This window comes from Bombus vosnesenskii, unplaced genomic scaffold (genome assembly GCF_011952255.1).
Source record: "Bombus vosnesenskii isolate JDL3184/JDL3185 unplaced genomic scaffold, Bvos_JDL3184-5_v1.1 scf7180000013431, whole genome shotgun sequence".
In the NCBI taxonomy this organism is placed as follows: Eukaryota; Metazoa; Arthropoda; class Insecta; order Hymenoptera; family Apidae; genus Bombus; species Bombus vosnesenskii.
In genome coordinates, this window is record NW_022883046.1 from 147,467 (window position 1) to 165,110 (window position 17,644).

Genomic DNA, 17,644 nt, shown 5'->3' on the forward strand with positions numbered 1-17,644 from the left:
GATTAACGAAGACGCATTAGAGACGAGATTTCCGACAGGAAGTCGATGGTGAGGAGCGAAAGTGGTTCTGCGTAGAATTAGTCGGTAATATTATCCTGATAATGCTCGGTAATAATTCATTAGCATGATCGCTGGAACGAAAGTGAAACTTGTCGTTCCACTTTTTCTTTCTTTCCTTTTGAATTTTTCAAATTGCTACGTCGCGTCGACAGGAGGGCGATTCTTGACTAGGGAAGAGATCCTTTAAAATGAGTCAGCAATTTTCTTTGTCGCCTTTTTTCAGCTTTATCTTGCTTTCCTCCTTTTTTTCTCTTAGTCTTTGCGTTGTTCTCGTGTTATTCGCTCGGCGAGTTGCAGAAACCATGCAATGCCTCTTTAAGGTGGCAACAGTGTTGGCGGGAAAGTTATTCTACCGGCTGCCAGTAAATCATTCTTCGTGGACTCCTGCTTTATTATCTACTGTCTCTCTTTCTCCTGCTTTCGCTCGGATCTTCGTTGCTTCCTTTTCATCTTCCTTCGTCTATCTCGATGAAAACTCGCCTCTCTCCCTCTCCGTTGGAATCTTTCTGTAATAGCTATGTACCTTGGTAGGCATCTTCCTCGGTTCCTCGCTCGTTCGTCGTGGAAAACGCGTGAACAGTCGGGTAGAATTTTCAATGGGGTCTTGATACCTAATTACGACACCTATGCGACGAACGATGTTACGGTTTTCGTTGTTATTTACCTTTGAAAATGTTAAGAACGATCGGTAGCGACGAATCGGCCGTAAGCACGTAACGAAGTAATCGATCATCGAGATGCAATCGCAATCGAATCTCGGGATTCCACATTCTCGTCGAACATGGCCGGAACGATTTCACCGGGGAACACTCGGATCACGGCTAGATGGTCGGTGCGATACCTCGAACGCGAGAAGAAACTTTAAACTGTCATTAAAGCATCTCCGGCTGGGATAAAGGGTTCATTACCACCATCCGGGACTCGCGTCTCGATTTCTTCTACTTCGAGTTCCCGACGGTTGGCACACACCACGACTACCATCCTGCAAATTACGTTCCACGTTGATAAATTTACGAGTTTTCTCTTCTCTCTAGACGAGTTAACCCGCGTTCAAACGATCGCAATGTCAATTACCTACCTGTCGATCGACTCGATGTAATCGGTCACATGGTACTTGCGATACTCGCATTTTTGCTCGTCGGTGATGAATTTAAGGTTTATGGAATAGTTCCGTTTGGCTGTAAAAGTAATAGTTTCATCTGACCTATCAAAATGGCGCGTTTGTTCGGAAAAGAATACGTTGCATTGAGACGCATACCGGTACACTTTCGTAAGGGACATTACGAAACATCGTACTTGTAATCCATCGAGGGTAAAAGGTGGCAATACACGTCCGTATAAATAACATGTGCTGGAAGCACGCAAGCGTCTGTCAACGCCTCCACATGCGTCGTTGTAACGTGTCCCCGTAACTTTTCCAGTAGAGAAAAAGCAAACGGACCACTCGCAAATTAATCATCTCGTTTGATATTACAAACGGGCCACCTCGATGACGTTTCTTCGAATGTCACACTTTAAAAACACTGCGATATGTATTACTTCGAATTTGTCGACGTTTGCGACCGTACAATTTGTCGACATGATGCAACTGTTTGTCAGCATTCAATTAATTTGAATACGTTGATTTTTTCAGGTACAAGCTACGGATCCGGATTGCGGCGTGAACGCCATGGTAAATTACACGTTAGCCGCGGGAAGAATGGAAAGCGAACAGTTGATGGTACGCAGCGATACCGGAGACATTTGCGTCAGAACACCGTTGGACAGGGAAACAGCTCCCTATCTGGAGATTCCCGTCATCGCTACGGACAGAGGTACGTACCACTCGTCTGACCACTCTCCATAGAGTTATGCGGTACAATTATTTTACGACAAGGAACAAACTTTGTATTTTCTATCACGTTGTCGCAGCCTTTGCCGAGGCGTATCGTAACTTTTATCCGATACGTCGTTCTATTAGCATTGGCGTTTCGTAACGAATCTTCCGTGACCAGAATAAGAGTACGTAAGGAAGAACCGCGTGAACAATGCGTTTCCCCGGCCTTATCGCGACCTCATAGAGGAGGTACAACGCAGAAACGAAAATGAAGAAGAGAGGGCAACGATGTGCGCGACACACGGTGGAAACGTGGCATCAGGAAGAAAAGAAGCAGCTACGGGAGCTGCACGCTGGTGGAACAAGGAAAGGGCGAGCTATCGCTGTGCCAAGATCTAGCAGCCCTGTAATGGGGTGTATGATTTATGTCGTCGGTGTACGGTGTGCCCATTTTCAACAGCCTCCTTCCTTCCAAGTTATCCTTACGAGCGAGGACAATGACTGAAGTCCATTGATCCGTTGAAACACCGACATTGACCTTACAACAGATAGCAGGTTCTCGGGCGATTCAGATTCGTAGGAGATGCGTTTAAGAAGATAATAGAGATAGAGAGGGAATGGCTAGCAATCAAGAAACGTCGAATTAATAGGCAAATTAGAGAGCAAAAGAAAAATGAAAGAAAAGGAGGAAAGCGAACACGGATCGTATGCGAACGAAAGGAAAGGAAAGAGAGAACGAAGGAATAGAAGCAAAGAGAGCTCTATTGCTGGCTGTATACCGTTTTGCAAACAGGAGAACTCTCGTCCATAATTGTCGCTCGTTATCGATACGATTGTTCGACGTGCTACCAGACTCTCACAAGCACCATCGGCACAATAGTACCGCTCGGATATGATGGGAGAGCAGCGTGCGGGCCAACCACGGGACCCAACTTACCACGCGAGCCAGCTTCGCGTGATTTATACCACCTGCTGACGACTCGAGACGTTGCAACGGCAAGCCAGTGCAAGTCAATGTGCTTCGACTATGCTGCGTCTCAAGATACGCGATTACGAAAAGCACGAAATTAACAGCGAGGTGTTAGTCGCCCGAACTAGCCTGCGAACACGCGACCATTGCTCAAATATTGCTCAAATCTCATATCTGTATTTGTAATACCAAAAATCTCTTACGCTACTCACGATTAGTCTGGCACGATTTTGTCATTTGGACATTTACATTCGATTTCATTTGTCGATTTGTCGATTTACATTCGAGTTCAGGTCGATGACTACCGTGGTCCAAGAGAGAAAAGCAATCGTGGATAAGTATCTGTTGATAAGAAGAATGATAATCAAAACGCCGTGCATTATTGCGTTAATGGTGTCGGAAAACGGCAGAGCTGCACCGATAATTATTATTTGCGCAGTCTTGCTATGAATCGTGATAGAGATCCGCGAACGGTTGGGTAACGCGTGTACATATACTTCCTCGTGCGAGTCACTTTGTTCTCCTATAGGACAAGCCGCGGCTAGATACGTACGTAGACGCCGTCGCGCCGGCCCCTCGGGGGTTGCTGGATAACGTTCTTCGGATAATGAACGTAAAAATCGACCCTACCGCGAGAAGGAGTTTAAAAAGCAAGGGCCACGCCGGTGCGCGAGGCATCTTTATGATTTTGTTAAAAGTAATTCTTTTCCTCGTTTCTTTCTCCCGTTTATTTAAAACGAGACAAGATGCGTGTGTTCATCTCTGAACAATACGACGAACGACTGGATAATATCTTAAGATTTGAGTTCCAGGCATCGCGATCTTGACGAAAGAGTTGCCGGACTCGATGTTATCTGGCTTTCTGGAAATTGTGCATTACGTGGCGTACATGCGAAATGGTTTGCGCATCTTGATGCACGTCCTACGATCAACCAACAGAAATGCAAAGAAAGGCGAGGCCACGGTTACAGAAACTTCCTGAAAGCCGGAACAACACCAGCGCGGCGGTGACTTTATTGACACCGCCGTCATAAATTTCTGCCCCTCGACTCCCACCGGCAGCCATCGTCCTTGTCATGTTTCCCGTTTTCGCATTTCGTGCCGCGACCGCTCGAACAACTTCGTGCTCCTTGATGCGCGAAAGATTCAAAAAGTCGATAGTCGACCCATGCAGTTCCGCGAAGACACATCGGATTTTGTAATTTTCTTTACTCGTCGCGTAAGGCGACTATTACGCAACTTTGTTGGCGCATGTCGGTTGAGCACCCCTGGCAAGCATCGGCCGCATAAATCTTTCGGAGGCACTATATCCTCCGCCGCATGAACCTCGAAAAGGATTCGTCGGTCGACGTTCGACCGCGCAAAATTAAAAGGATCGGTGTAGCAGACATGAGGTATCGGAATACGCGTTAGAGTGTCGTTGATCTATGTCCAGGAAGCAGAGTCTCTCGACGACACGCAGCCATTCGCTTCTGGATATTCGGTTTTATTCGATCGTTAATTTGATCGATCTTCGAAGTTCGGATTCGCATGGAATGTCGAAGGAACGTTTCGAACGGTGGAAGGCGAAGAGAGCGAAAGACGAGAGACGAGAGAAGAGAAAGGGAGTTGGTCGATAGAGAAATTAGGGGTACATTTCTTGGCGAGGGAATTCGCGTGGCCGAGTGGCAGGGGCCCGAAGATCGGCATTTCGATACCTCGAAGTCGTGCAGAAGATGCCACGGTGCCGAGAGACGGTGGAAGGCTTCGTCGTTCTTTTCGGTCGTCGCGGCTCCGAACGAAGGAATGGAAAAGGACGGAAAAAGATGGAAAAGGATGGCAAGAAAAGGATAGAAAGGAAGGTTTGGAGAATGAGGAGAAGGGGGAGGAGGAGGAGGAGGAGGAGAAGAAGGAGAAGATGAAGAAGAAGAAGAAGAAGAAGAAGAAGAAGGAGCGGGAGGATAATGGTGGAGCGAGGAGTACAGAGAACGGAGGGGACTGGCCCTTGACGCATGACTCCAATGACACTCGTACCTATAAATCTCGCTGCGCTCCGAGCTCCGTACGGTCGAGTCCATATATTACTATGAGTTACGGGTGTAAACCGTTTAAACATCGGATTACCCGTTTTACATACTGTCTTTAATATTAACACTTGCGTCGGGGTTCGCCTAAATCAGCTTGACCAACCAGGAGCCCGCGTTCTCGCGTTCGCGCCTTTTCGCTCTCGTGCCACCGTCGATTAATTAATCCCTAGTCGCAATCATTGTCGTAATCGTGGTCGTGGTCATACTCGACGAAAGGCAGGAGGAACGCTGTATGCGATTAGGCTTCGACGAATAACGTGATTTACGGATAGCGATCGAGGGAGCGTTATTACTTTCCGTCAGATCGTATATCACTCCTATACCGAGAGAGGCGATACTTTAGCAGGCAAACGAATTATCATCTCGCAACCGACTTTCTTTCCATTGTTTTTGATCCGCTTCGACTTCGAAACAGCAGAACGGACGCAGTTGCAGCTAACGGAGCGAACAGGGAACGCGTACACCCGGTATTATTGATCGATCGGTTCGCTCGTATAATTGCTCAAAAAACAGAACAATCAGAGTAGAGGAACGGCGAAGCGGTTGGCACATCGCTAGGACCATTTGAGCACCCCGAGAAATTCCTTTCGCTTGAAATATTGCGGCGAACGCGTTGCCCTGCACCGAGGGTAAGAACTCTGGCCCTCGACACGCGCACGCACGCTTCTCCGAATAACGCGCGCGAGAGAAAAAGAAAGAGAGCGACGAAGATCGTTGGAGAAGGAAGCGAAAGAGAAAAACGGAAGGAATGAACTTCGAAGTACGCGAGAGAAAAAGAAGGAAACAGCGAAGAAAGAGAGGCGAAGTAAGTAGAAGAAGTAGGTAGGAAGAAAGGAGGTAGGAGGCTGATTGGCTCCGAAAAAAGGCAATGGTACGGGGCACGCTGTTGTGATTTATGTCGACCGGCTCCAAGCGTCCCCGTAGATTCGTTCTCTACGCCGGCTAATACCTCGACATTATTTGGCTCGATAAGAGGATTTTACCAGAGATTGAAATAAGCATAATCGCTCGGGTTTGTACTTCTGGTCTTTGCGCTTGACAAGTTCTACGTACAGTGCTTCCCAACTGTTAACCTTTGATGCTTGTCCCCTTCCATTTATACTATCTAGACGATAGGTTCTGTCTAATTTTGATTATTTATACTGTCGCAGGGGGTCTCAGTACCGTAGCTATCGTGAGGGTGCAAGTAACGGACGTTAACGACAACCGTCCGATCTTCGAACCCAGAAAGTATAACGTCACCCTGAAGAGTGACGGTCCTATTCAGGGACCGATTTTGAGGCTGGTAGCTACGGACTTGGACGTGGGTCTTTTCGGTCAAGTAGCATATCGGATCACCAACGGGAACGAAGCTGGTGTTTTCCACATCGATCGAAATACCGGCGAACTTCAAGTCGCGAGACCGAGTTTACTCTCGAGATCACCGCTGCATCAATTGAACGTGACGGCGACGGACGCGGCTGGCCTGAAGAGCACGTTCGACGCCGAAGTCCGGATCACCACATCCTCCCCCGGGCATAGAATCGCCAGCTGCGAGAAGCCACGCTACACCATCACCGTTAAGGAGACCGTTCCTCAGAACAGCATCGTTGGTGGCGTGAAAGACGGAGCTTCGTCCCCTGTGTCGTCAGGTAAGTTGGATACCTCATAATCATTAGCGACCACTTAGCCGAGAGTACCCACATTCGCTCATCATTCGGCAGCGTTTATATTTCCCCCGTGTTGTCGCGGTATTATCGATTTCCGGCGAAGAAGGTTCGCGCAAAGGCGTTGCATACCGAGTTTAATGGTCGGGGTTTGAGGAAAGCAAGGTACATATACGATCGTCGCTCGGTAGCTGGCGGCGAGTACATCGAAAACGTATTCCACGCGCGGCGTTACTGCGTTAGCATAGTCGCGTCACGAGAAAACGGCGGTGACGCGACGTAGCGAGCGCCCACGTGTTGGTGTACGTGCAAGCATGTAGAGCCATAGTCAGCGGAGTCGCATAAGAACAGGTAGGGTCGGAGCCAACTACTTTGCGTCCTTCTTTCTCGTATCCACCGGAGGAACCGACGACATGTAAATCATACGGGGAAGTATTATGAGTGATATCGTGCAGGAGCGTGATAACTGTTTCGTTGAAACTTCAGTAAAAGTATCGTACAATTTCGCGTTTCTTCGCGACCAGCGAACACGGGTGGATAAAAGAAAAAAACGAAAGAAGCTAGGAAAAGGCGGAAGGGCGAAGGAAAGAAGAAGAGAAGAGGATGCGAATAAGGGTAAGGTCGCGGACGGATGCTTGGGTTGGTCGGTGCAGACGCGATTCTCGAAGGGTTAAGAGCGTGAGGGAGGAGAGGAAAGGTAAAGGCGGGAGAGGTACGTATCCGTGTTTCCACACTGGTGGTACATCCGATGCAAGATACGGCGCGTCACGACCTGCGCTCACCGCGCCATATAACCGATGCACCGTGTAAAGTGTCTCGTGGCGTATCGACCGGCACGGTTCGCTACGTTATAGGTTCGAGAATGGTGAATAGTTTACACGATGGTGCCTTACCGGTGGTCGTATTGTTCGGCCGCCATGGCCCGCATATGCAGCCTGTTGCATATCAATGCGCGAACCTCGAATGTGTTCCTCCTTCGTCGACCGGCGCGACGTCGTAGCTCACTGTCTTTCTTTCGTTGGCTGCTCTCTTTCGCTCCCATTCTCTGCCGCTTCGATCTCTTCTTTCGCCAAGTTTCTCGATCGATCTTGCGTTCTGCTGTCTCTTTCTCGACGTTCATATTCCTCGGCGCGCGATCGAAACAGAGAAACGAGGAGGCCGGCCGAACATGGGATACGCTATCGCAGGTTGAAAGGTATTCCGTCCTCGGCGAACGCACGAACCCGATTCGTCGCAAATCTCTGCTTCTTCGCTGTTCGAGCGATCCCTATGGCGGGTCGCGTCGGTGAACAGCTCGTTTCTCGAATTCCTTGCGTTTACTTTGGTGCGATCGCGATCGTTGATAGATCGTAATTACGCACACCATCAACGTGGGTGTATTGGACAACACTGCATGACACCAGTTTCGCCTGTCCTTTTGTCTTTTTCAACGAATCAACGACGGTCATTCGCGAAGAGACGTGGAAAATGCCATCGCGCGTGAGCCAAGTGTCGCTAAGCGCGATACAAAAGAGGTTTCGGGTTCGACGAGAGGTGTGACTCGGTTGTTCCTGTATCGATCCGATCGATCCGGTGATTTCGGAGTGCAGCTCCCAATCGGCCACGCGTCCGAGCGAGAACCTGTTCGCACGGAAGATCGAGGTCTGGCACTCGGGCCCACAATATTTGACACACGGCAGCCAATCAGATTATCAGATTAAAGTCGGACGAGCCGACGCAGCGGCGATCGTCGACACAGGTGCGATTCATTTTGTAAGAGAGAGCTCGACCGCGTTTCCTTCAATGTTCTCGCGGCTGATTCTCATTGTCCTTTTGCGGCACCTGTTTCGACACAGAGCACGTTTTTCCGAACGATACTCGGCAGTTCGTTTCTTTCTTTTCGCCATACTCGCTCTCTATCGATGCATTTGCACAATTATAGCACGGTGACTGTTTGAATATTTTAACGTCGAATTCATTAATTTCGTATTTATTATGGAACATCGAATCGCGTTATCAGATCGCTGGCGAAAGGCAGCCTCGGAAGACGTTATTGCCACTTTACGAGCACCTGTTCTGATAAGGACGGTGGTTTCTTTCTGGAAATACGAAAAATAGTGCGGTCATTATAGGGGCGCATGATCGTCGATGAAGCAGAGGCCGTTAAAAGCAACGTAGACGAACTCCTTATTGGGCAGGGTTCGGCCACGGACGGACCGACAACCGTGTACGATCCTTCCATAAAACCAGGCGACAAAGTGAGGAACGCGCTTCATTTTACGGCCGAGTTTATGGTACGTGGCAAAGAATCATCGGCCCGTGATCGCGTCGACTAGAGACGGACCGGTCTTATCTTATCCGCGGAACGAGAGGCCGCTCCCAACTTTTCTCGGCTTTTCGATCGCTTTTGTACAGGAGTGTAGTTCGGTGATCTTGGCGACCAAGGTTGGATTACGCAGAAACTGCCTTAAAATTCAGCGCGTTTCGGGAGACGGTCGATTCTTAGGGACCGTGATTCCTTTTAAAATACGGGTCGATCGTTGATATTGCGAATTGCTCTGAGACGAAGTTGCATAATCCATCTGGTAAGGTACTTTGGACGCGGAGAAGGTTCATTTAATCCGTTGATCGAAAGTACTGGTAACGAAATCGAATTACTCGAGGATTTCATCGTGGCGTAATCTCTTGTATTTTTTGATCGAGCCATTCGTGGTTTTTGTACCTTGGAATTCTTGTCAGGAGAATGCATATCGACTGGCGGCCGGGCGTTGGAGGCGGAACGGAGAGAATCGGTTCGTGCGAGACGACGGAGCAGGACACGAAAAAGACCAAAACAGTGAAGAAAGGAAGGAGGAGAGGACAGAGAAACGGCAGGGGAAGGTGGACCGTCCTCATCGTCGTCGCTATCGTCGTTGTTGTCGTTGTTGTCGTTGTTGTCGTTGTTGTCGTCGTTGTTGTCGTTGTTGTCGTTGTCGTCGTTGTCGTCGTTGTCGTCGTTGTCGTCGTCCTTGTCGTCGTTGTCGTCGTTGTCGTCGTTGTCGTCGTTGTCGTCGCTATCGTCGTTGTCGTCGCTATCGTCGTTGTTGTCGTTGTTGTCGTCGTTGTTGTCGTCGTTGTTGTCGTCGTTGTTGTCGTCGTTGTTGTCGTCGTTGTTGTCGTCGTTGTTGTCGTCATTGTTGTCGTCGTTGCTGTCGTCGTTGTCGTCGTTATCGTCGTTGTCGTCGTTATCGTCGTTGTCGTCGTTGCCGTCGTTGTCGAGGTCGCATAAATCGTCGCGAATCGGATATCGAGGAACCGAAGGCAAGTCGCTATTGTCCAGGCCCCCCTCTCTCTCTTGTTCCTTCCCTTAGAGTTGCTGTTACGGAACTGCACTCTTTGCATACGGTTTAAATATCATCTTACTTACTTTAAGGACTCCTAGTACCATATCTTCTCCTCTTTTGTGCTTCTTTTCGATGGTACTGGGCGAAACCGGGATTCGCAAGACATGAAACGTCGAAAGGAACCCAAAGACGTGTTCTGTCTCGTACTTTCGTTCCTTTTCTATCGCTGAATCGCATCGATTCTCTGCGATCGGTATGAGCTGTATATTCATAGTGCCGCTTCACCGACGCGTTTTTACGTTTCTTTCGAAGTAGATCATCTCGCAGATTCGGTCCGATCCATCTCGAGTTCTCCGATTGGCGAAACACGGACGACAATTGTTACGATATCGTCGAGATTCGAATACCTAGTTCTGGACCGTGGTAACGTTATTTCGAGTTCCGAGATAATCGAAGAGGAGTAGATCGAATAAAATTCGGTGCAGTCGTTTTTGTCCAAGTCTCTTGACCTCGGAAAAGCGGTTTCAAGTTTTCGAAAATGACGACAGGGGCTCGGCTCTAATCTTATCCAACCGGCACATCGTCAGTCTTTAACGAATTTAACGACGACACTATATAAAAATCAACAGGCACTGACGTCGTTTAAAGGTGTCCATAAAGATACACAGAGATATAATTCGAGGACTGATCCGGCTGTTACGACCAAAGTTTCATAAAAGATCGTTCGCTTTTCGAGAAATTTCGCCGATAATCGAACTGAGAGGAGGAAATTTGTAGCGAACGCCTGACCGAAACCAAAGGAAAAGGTATCGGTGAAGGCACGAGACCCGCCGTAGATAAAGGATCTGTCGACGTTCGAAACGAGGAGGTCGCAAAAAGTAGGATTCCTCGTTCCTCGGAGATGAAGTATTCCGCATGGCGAAGCGGCCGATACGTTGTCTCTCTTTTCTTTGTCGGACCTTTCGTTCCTTTTTCTCTCGGATCTTTGGATCTTCCCTTCCTCCGTACCGCGCATCGTGCTTTCGCCGGACTTGCAAATTTCGCGCAGGCATCGTCTTTTCTCCGGGGTGCAGCGGTACGTTGCGACTTTGCATCCCGAGAAGAGAGTTACCGTCCGACCCAACCTAAACCGAGCTACGAGATCCGCATGGAAAGATAGCGGAGTCTCTGCCACGGTAGGACGAATGTTCGTAGTCTGATTTGCGTAATTCCGTTCCTGGAATTTCATTTTCTTCCCGCCTTTGGTTTCCTAGTTCTGTTATTCAGAAAGAAAAGCTGGATAACAGAATCATCCAAGCTCCGGACGAAACTTTCGCATTCACGATATTTCGCAATTTCGAGGACACATTTTATGCGTCGAAAACAAATTTACATGGAAACACGTCCACTTCTCTTAATTAAGAAGCGATGTTCGGACGACTACGATAGCTATTCCCGGGGATCGTTCGTTCGAATCTCGATGATCCAAGCGCAGGTATTCGTCCGGTCAGCGTCGAATTAAGAGACGCGTATTAGGACCTCGCCGGCGAAGATGGTGGTTGGGCAAAGAGGACAAAAGGGAAGAGAAAAGAATATACGGATGCAGAGGAAAGGCGGCTGGGCGGCAGTTTGGATCGCATATGTTAATCTCGGTTAGTTCGGCATCCGTTTACATCATTTTCGACAGCGGCTGTTTATTGCCAGATGTAAATCGATATTGAACGGGCGAGCAACAACAACCTCGTGCCTCAGTTGCGAATGATCGAACGTTCGTATCCTGGCTCACGACCCGATCGAGCGTATTTACGTCCACTTTCCGACGCGTCTATTCGTTTCAACGAATTACGGGAAAGTTCGATCGAGTGTTTGTTCGGGGAAACGATTTCAACCGTTTGAGTCCCAGGAGTCTTTGAAAAAACAGGCTCGAAAAATCCCGAACAGCGCGATAGCGTTTGTCTTAATCGATTATGAAGAGAAACAAGCGGCGCAATAGCGCTCGTCATATTTGCCATTTTTATGAAATACATCTATATTAGTATATATGTGCATTATTAGTTTATAAATATTTCAAGTTTTGTTCAATAAAAATTATTGAGAAGATAACAATGAAATACAAAATACCGTCAGTCGTTCGTAGAGTCCAAAAACACACAAAAACGACACAAAATCTAAACAGCGCGATCGCGCTGCTTGCGACTCAAACGATTAAATAAGGCATATGAGCGGTGATGAGCTTTGGCTCAATCCTCGAAAAACTAGCGTTGTCTTCGAAGTTAATAGACAGTTCTGAACTCACGAGACAGCACAACGTTCAAGCTCGTTTTGAAGCCTTTTCCGATGCTTCTTTCGCCCAGCCCATCAAGGGAAATCCACGATATAAATCGTTCGCGGGTACTCGGCGGGTTAGGGACAGGAAAAGCACATCCTCTCCGGTGGAAGAATCGTGCATACGCGTGGTTATGGAGTGACGGGAATCGTTTTGAATCGGGACGAGCTCGAGCCGCTCGTGAAAAGTCGATGGGCGTTGCAGAAATCCCGAGGTTGTGGTTTGCAGCGGCAAGCGCGGACAAGTCGGATGTGTAAATGCTTCCTCGCGCTTGGCCCTGTGCGCGGTCGTTTGAACGAATGTGTGTGCGAACATATAGATGCCCAGATAGAGGTGCGCTACGAGGCGCGATCAACGCACAGGGTCTGCGATAGAACGGCTCCCCTTCTCTGGCCACGCTGGGCCTATAATGCGCCTCCCCGACTCTTATCTCGCGCCTCGTTATCGCCGTTTACCATCTCACGGTCTAGAGAGCGGTGGGCTCTCTATGCGATCTCAGTACATGCACGTGCACATCCATAGATCTTTTTCTCGCTCTTTCTCCGACCCTTCGCCGATTCGATCCCCTTTTCCTCTGCCTTGCCTCTTCGCCTCCTCGATGTTTCCAGGGAGGGAAATTATCGCAGGATAATCCAAGATGAGATCGTCGAAAGAGGTGGTCCGAAGGATGAAAAGGTAAACGATTTCGATCCGGTAGACTTAGGATACGAAGCGAGCTGTTCCAGCAATTTGTCGAAAATTTCTAATCGTAATGATCGTACGAATATAACGAACGTATCTATACCTAAAGATAGTTGGCAGTATAAAGTTGGTGCTGCACATAGCACGCTACTAGGCAACAGTAGCTAATGTCCAGCGTCATTTTATTTTCGTTTGGTTGCAAGCTGCGCAACCTTATTGTCGCCGTCCATTGTCTTGTCGTTCTTGCCGCCCTCCGCTTCTAAACCTTCTCTTCTTCTTCCCCTCGTATACATTCGTCGGCCATGCCAAACCATTTAGCTGCATCTGCAGACCGAGACGTTTTACGCGTGTATGGAGCTCTATTCGTTTGTTTACCAGTCTCTCGATGCTTGCATTTCTTGCGCTATTGTGCGCCGCGAACACGCTCCGTCCTCTCTCGTAAGTACTTGCCGCGTGCAACTGAGATCCCAGACAGGCGCACTTGCGCGAATCCGTGTATACATAGTCGTATCGAAATTTGCGTGTTGACAGTTTACTTTAGTCTAAAATCGTTTCCCACCTCGGAGGAAAGTAAATGGATCTGTTGAATAATTTAGAAATTCGAAGGCAGCGCGATCGACCGCGAATAAATGTCGAACGTAGTCCGCGCATCAAACGCGGAACGCGAGACGTTATCACATATATATGTATGGCAAGACACGTCGATGTAGCTGTAAGAAGATGGAAGGGAGATGGCGACGCAGAAGGGACGGTGTCGATGCGTTAAAGAGAAGGCCCGAGGAGCTTAGAACGAAGGAAGATGGCACGTTGGAAAGATAGGCGAGAGAAGGAGAGAAAAAGACGCGGGACCCCCGTCAACGAAGCATACCTTTACCACGGTATCGTTTCTTCATCGCATTCGTCGCGTCGCTCGACGCTACCACGACTCATGGCTAATCATCATTATTTAATTACGAGGCCGTTTTTCGTTAGACGGAGTAGAGTGTCGGTGGTTCGTGGAGGCACGTCCCTATCGTCGAACGAGGTTTGTTCGTCCAGCGATTTTCGTAAATCTGTTTTACGAGACCTACCCCATTTGGAATTTGAGACACGTATCATCGCTTAGGGAACAGAGAAAGAGAGAGAGAGAGAGGGAGAATGAGAGAGAGGGGAGTGGACAGTTTCCACGGACAGTTTTATGATTCTCGCGTTGGAATCGGCGACGATGAGCTTGGGCACGAGCGTGTTCCGGTTCGTGGTTCAACGGAAAAGGATTACCAGTGAAAGAGAGTCAATTAAAACGGTGGCACAAACGTTTTCGCTCTATTTCGAGCTATCGGCGCCGCTAGGTTAAACGTATTTCTCAAATTTGATCGCGCGCCATTCCCTAATTAACGAATTCGATCGTTTTCGCTTGGGTGTCAAGCGCGATCCCGCCTATCTCGATCGTCGCTATTACCGAGGCTACCTCATCCAATTAAAAATCCACCAATTTATGCAAACGGTCGGGCTTTTATTGGCTGCCGACCAGACTCGAAACATTCCGAAATGGACCGCGGGATGCCTCGAAAATCGCAAGCGCGAAACCGAGATACCTCGGGGCCGGGGGATCCTATTTGGAGCGAAATAGCTGGTAATTCGGTGGCCGATCGGCCGGCCGATCTGTTGGTCGGTCGGTGAACGGCTGGCCGCGCGGGTTCCAGAGAAAAGAAGGAACGAGGTGACAAAGTATTCACCGGAGGCGATTACAAGGTTTCCTCGGCGGTCGTAAAGGTGCGGACCTCGTTTACGTGGATGAGGGCTACCGCGACGATGGTGCCGCCCCTGAAGACGACCGAGCAAGCGATCCAGCCAGCCAGCGAGCCACCGACCGACCTCGAGTGGGATGGCCCGTTACGAGCTAATTAGCAAAATAAGAGAAACTCTCTGTGAGGTATACAGCGTTGTAGCAGCAGCGTAGGCAAGGGAACTTGCGCGTCCTTATACGGCGTGATCGAATCGTCAGTCTGTAATTTATCGCGAGTTTTCTTAACCCGGAATGTTCCTGCTTGTGAAACTCGGTACACCGGTTTTTTTTCCCTAGTCTACGTTTCTTCTTTTCCTTCTTTTCTGACCAATCGACCGGCAATTAAACGTGATGCTTAGCGAAGAATATCTTCCGTGCTTATACTCGTGCTCTGTTAGATATAACATCCCCACGAAAATGGTATAATCGTTCGCGATCCGATTAAAACAGTGAACGAAGCCCACACCGCATTCCGTCGGTAATCACTGTTTCTAATTAACCAAACGAAAGCTTCTTGTCCCGCGTTTTGCTACGCGCTCCGGAGGTTTTTCTACTGTCGCAAGAAAACCGCGATCCACGCCTATAAATAGACTCGCGTTACTCGTCGATGCATTCTAAAAAGTTTCGCGACTATAGGTATCCCGCGGTCATCGCGGGATTTCAAGTGTTCACCGTTTCGAATTAAAGGCAAAAAGACGCGTTACTAGGTTTCGTGCCGAACGCAAGCGTGAACGGGCATGACAGCCGCGGGAAAATTAGTTGGCTAAAGAGAGTGAAAATCTAGCTCTAGCTAGATAGCTGGTGAGGACCACGCAGAATCGTCAGTAGGCTCGATCGTTTTTTGCATTGCCACACATTGCCGATCTACGCGCGATGGTCGGACGATCCAATGGAGAGAAGGGGTAGGAGGTTTCTTGACCGCATGCCGTAACGTCGCTGTTTATTAATGCGAGCTAACGTTTGCCTGCTGGCTTTTCTTCTAGATGAGAATGCGGTGCAATTATGCGGCGCAACTATGCGACGCTACTCGAACCGTGCCACGCTCGATATCAATTAGACGGTTTTTATTGCGATTCCAGTGGCGTACGGCGGCTCGTTTATACAAGGGTGGCGACGGCGCGTCACCCACGGTGAGTACCGGCCGACGAAAAACAAATGGTCGTAATCCCGCGATCTTACGACCGTCGCCCGCGGTCGCGGGCCAACTTTTGTCCTCGTAGCGTTCTCCAACCGAGAGTCGGGCAAGTCGAGAGAAGCGAAGTAGAGTGAAGAGCGAGCGGCTCGTGTTGTACGTGAGAAAGAGTCGAGCAGAAGCGGGATCGAGCTATCGTCGCGCAAGAAAGCCGGACAGAGAGCGAGAGGGACAAGAAAAGGAGCACGGGAACGGGAGTCAAGGAACTAGAAACGAATTCCATTTGTGCGACTGAGAGAGGACGAGGCGTGAACGGTGGAATCGACGGAGATACGGAGAATCAGAGAATAGGATAAAAAGGGTTGTGGCACGACGTTGGTCGCGAGGTACACGCCGCGCTTACCGTACCGCGCGCGTACCGAAGTTAGAGAAAGAATCAACCACGTAGGAACGCAGGCTGAGAAAGCAAGAGAAACCGAGCGCACCGGATAGAAGGGAGGATGCCGGGTAAACGGAACTCGGGGCGTAGAAGACACGGATAGATTGTAAATAAGAGAGGAAAGCATGGTGAACGTGCAGGATTATTCTGAATCGAAAAGCTCTCGACGAGTTTCTACCGGCTTGCATTGTCGGTACGCTAGAGGGCACGTTCTGGTACGAGGTGTTGCACGACTACAAGGTGTTACAGAGATATACTCCGGGCATACCGCGCACGTGTACGCACGCGTACGCACACGTACACCATTGACCGGCGTGCAACAATCGCTTAACCATTGACTGGAACCTCCGGATCCCTCGCGTTATTCCTATCGAGGCCCTCGCGTTCTCTACTCCGACGTTAACAGCCTCGAAAATCTATTAAAGGCGGAATTTCGGCAAACAAACGTTTAGTATTGGCCGTTGTCGATGGAATTGTCGGTGTAGTAATAACAACGATATGTCCAGTCGTAGTAATTAAGTCGGTGATTAAATTTGCATTGCTAATGGATCTTTATGATTGCGGAGATTGGGAGATTAGAAGCAACCTAATGTCGAATCTATGTTCCAACGATTAAAAACTACGAAAACCGATCAGATACACGTCCTTAATGCCATACATTACCGAACGCAATAATACCTCGTAGGACCTTCCGTCGAGGTCGCTGCGATCAAAAGTCGTTTTGTATCGTAACGTCAACGACCCACCCTTCCTTCCTATCCGGAAGCAAAAGTCGAGTTAAACGTACTTTCGCGGAGGGCATGGCTGAACTCGTCGCGATGCGAAGCGACGCGACGCGACGCAACGCACCAACAACTGGCCGAGAGGACGCGAAAGGGCGAGAATCAGTAATGAGTACGTTACGGGTTTCTTGACTGGCTCGGGTATCGCTGCAAAAACTCGCTCTCGATTCTATCCATGAAGCGCGGAGACGAACGCTGGAAGAGGAGCGAACAGAGGAAAGACGGGTAAAGGAGGCACGGAAAACGAGAGAAGAGGGTAGAGATGAAAGCGATGGTGCAAGAGGAGAGGGAGAAGAAGGAGGAGCAGACGTGGGCCACGAGAGCTCGAATGCACCGCGCTGGACCAGCGATCTCCGCGAATTAATCAAATACGCGAGCGATTTGTCTTCGTTACACCCACGTGGGCACCCCGGAGGGACGCCTGTGTAACCGGGGTGACGAAGCCCTCTCGACTCGGCACCGCGGGTGAAAAACCCGTCCACCGACTGCGTCCACCGGACACGCTCCGATTGCAATTTATTCATTTCATAATCGAAGGAAGGGAGCAGGTTTGGTTTTCACGTAGATCCCGCACGGGATGGTTATAACTCGAGAGTCGCGTAAAATCGCGATAACGCTTCTTATCGGTTCATTTTCGCTCTGTCCCTTCGGGGTTGGTCTCGCAATTATAAGTTAACGAT

General features: G+C 49.1%; 1 protein-coding gene across 1 annotated transcript in view; it reads left to right on the top strand.

Moving 5' to 3' along the window:
* The first annotated feature begins 1,729 nt into the window (after nt 1-1,729).
* Nucleotides 1,730-17,644, top strand: part of LOC117238064 (protein dachsous) — a 43,598-nt gene continuing 27,683 nt past the window's right edge. Inside the window, exons 1-2 of the mRNA XM_033502631.1 lie at nt 1,730-1,874; nt 6,064-6,543. Of these exons, the coding sequence (XP_033358522.1) occupies nt 1,730-1,874; nt 6,064-6,543 (625 nt within the window). The remainder of the gene's footprint in view (nt 1,875-6,063; nt 6,544-17,644) is intronic.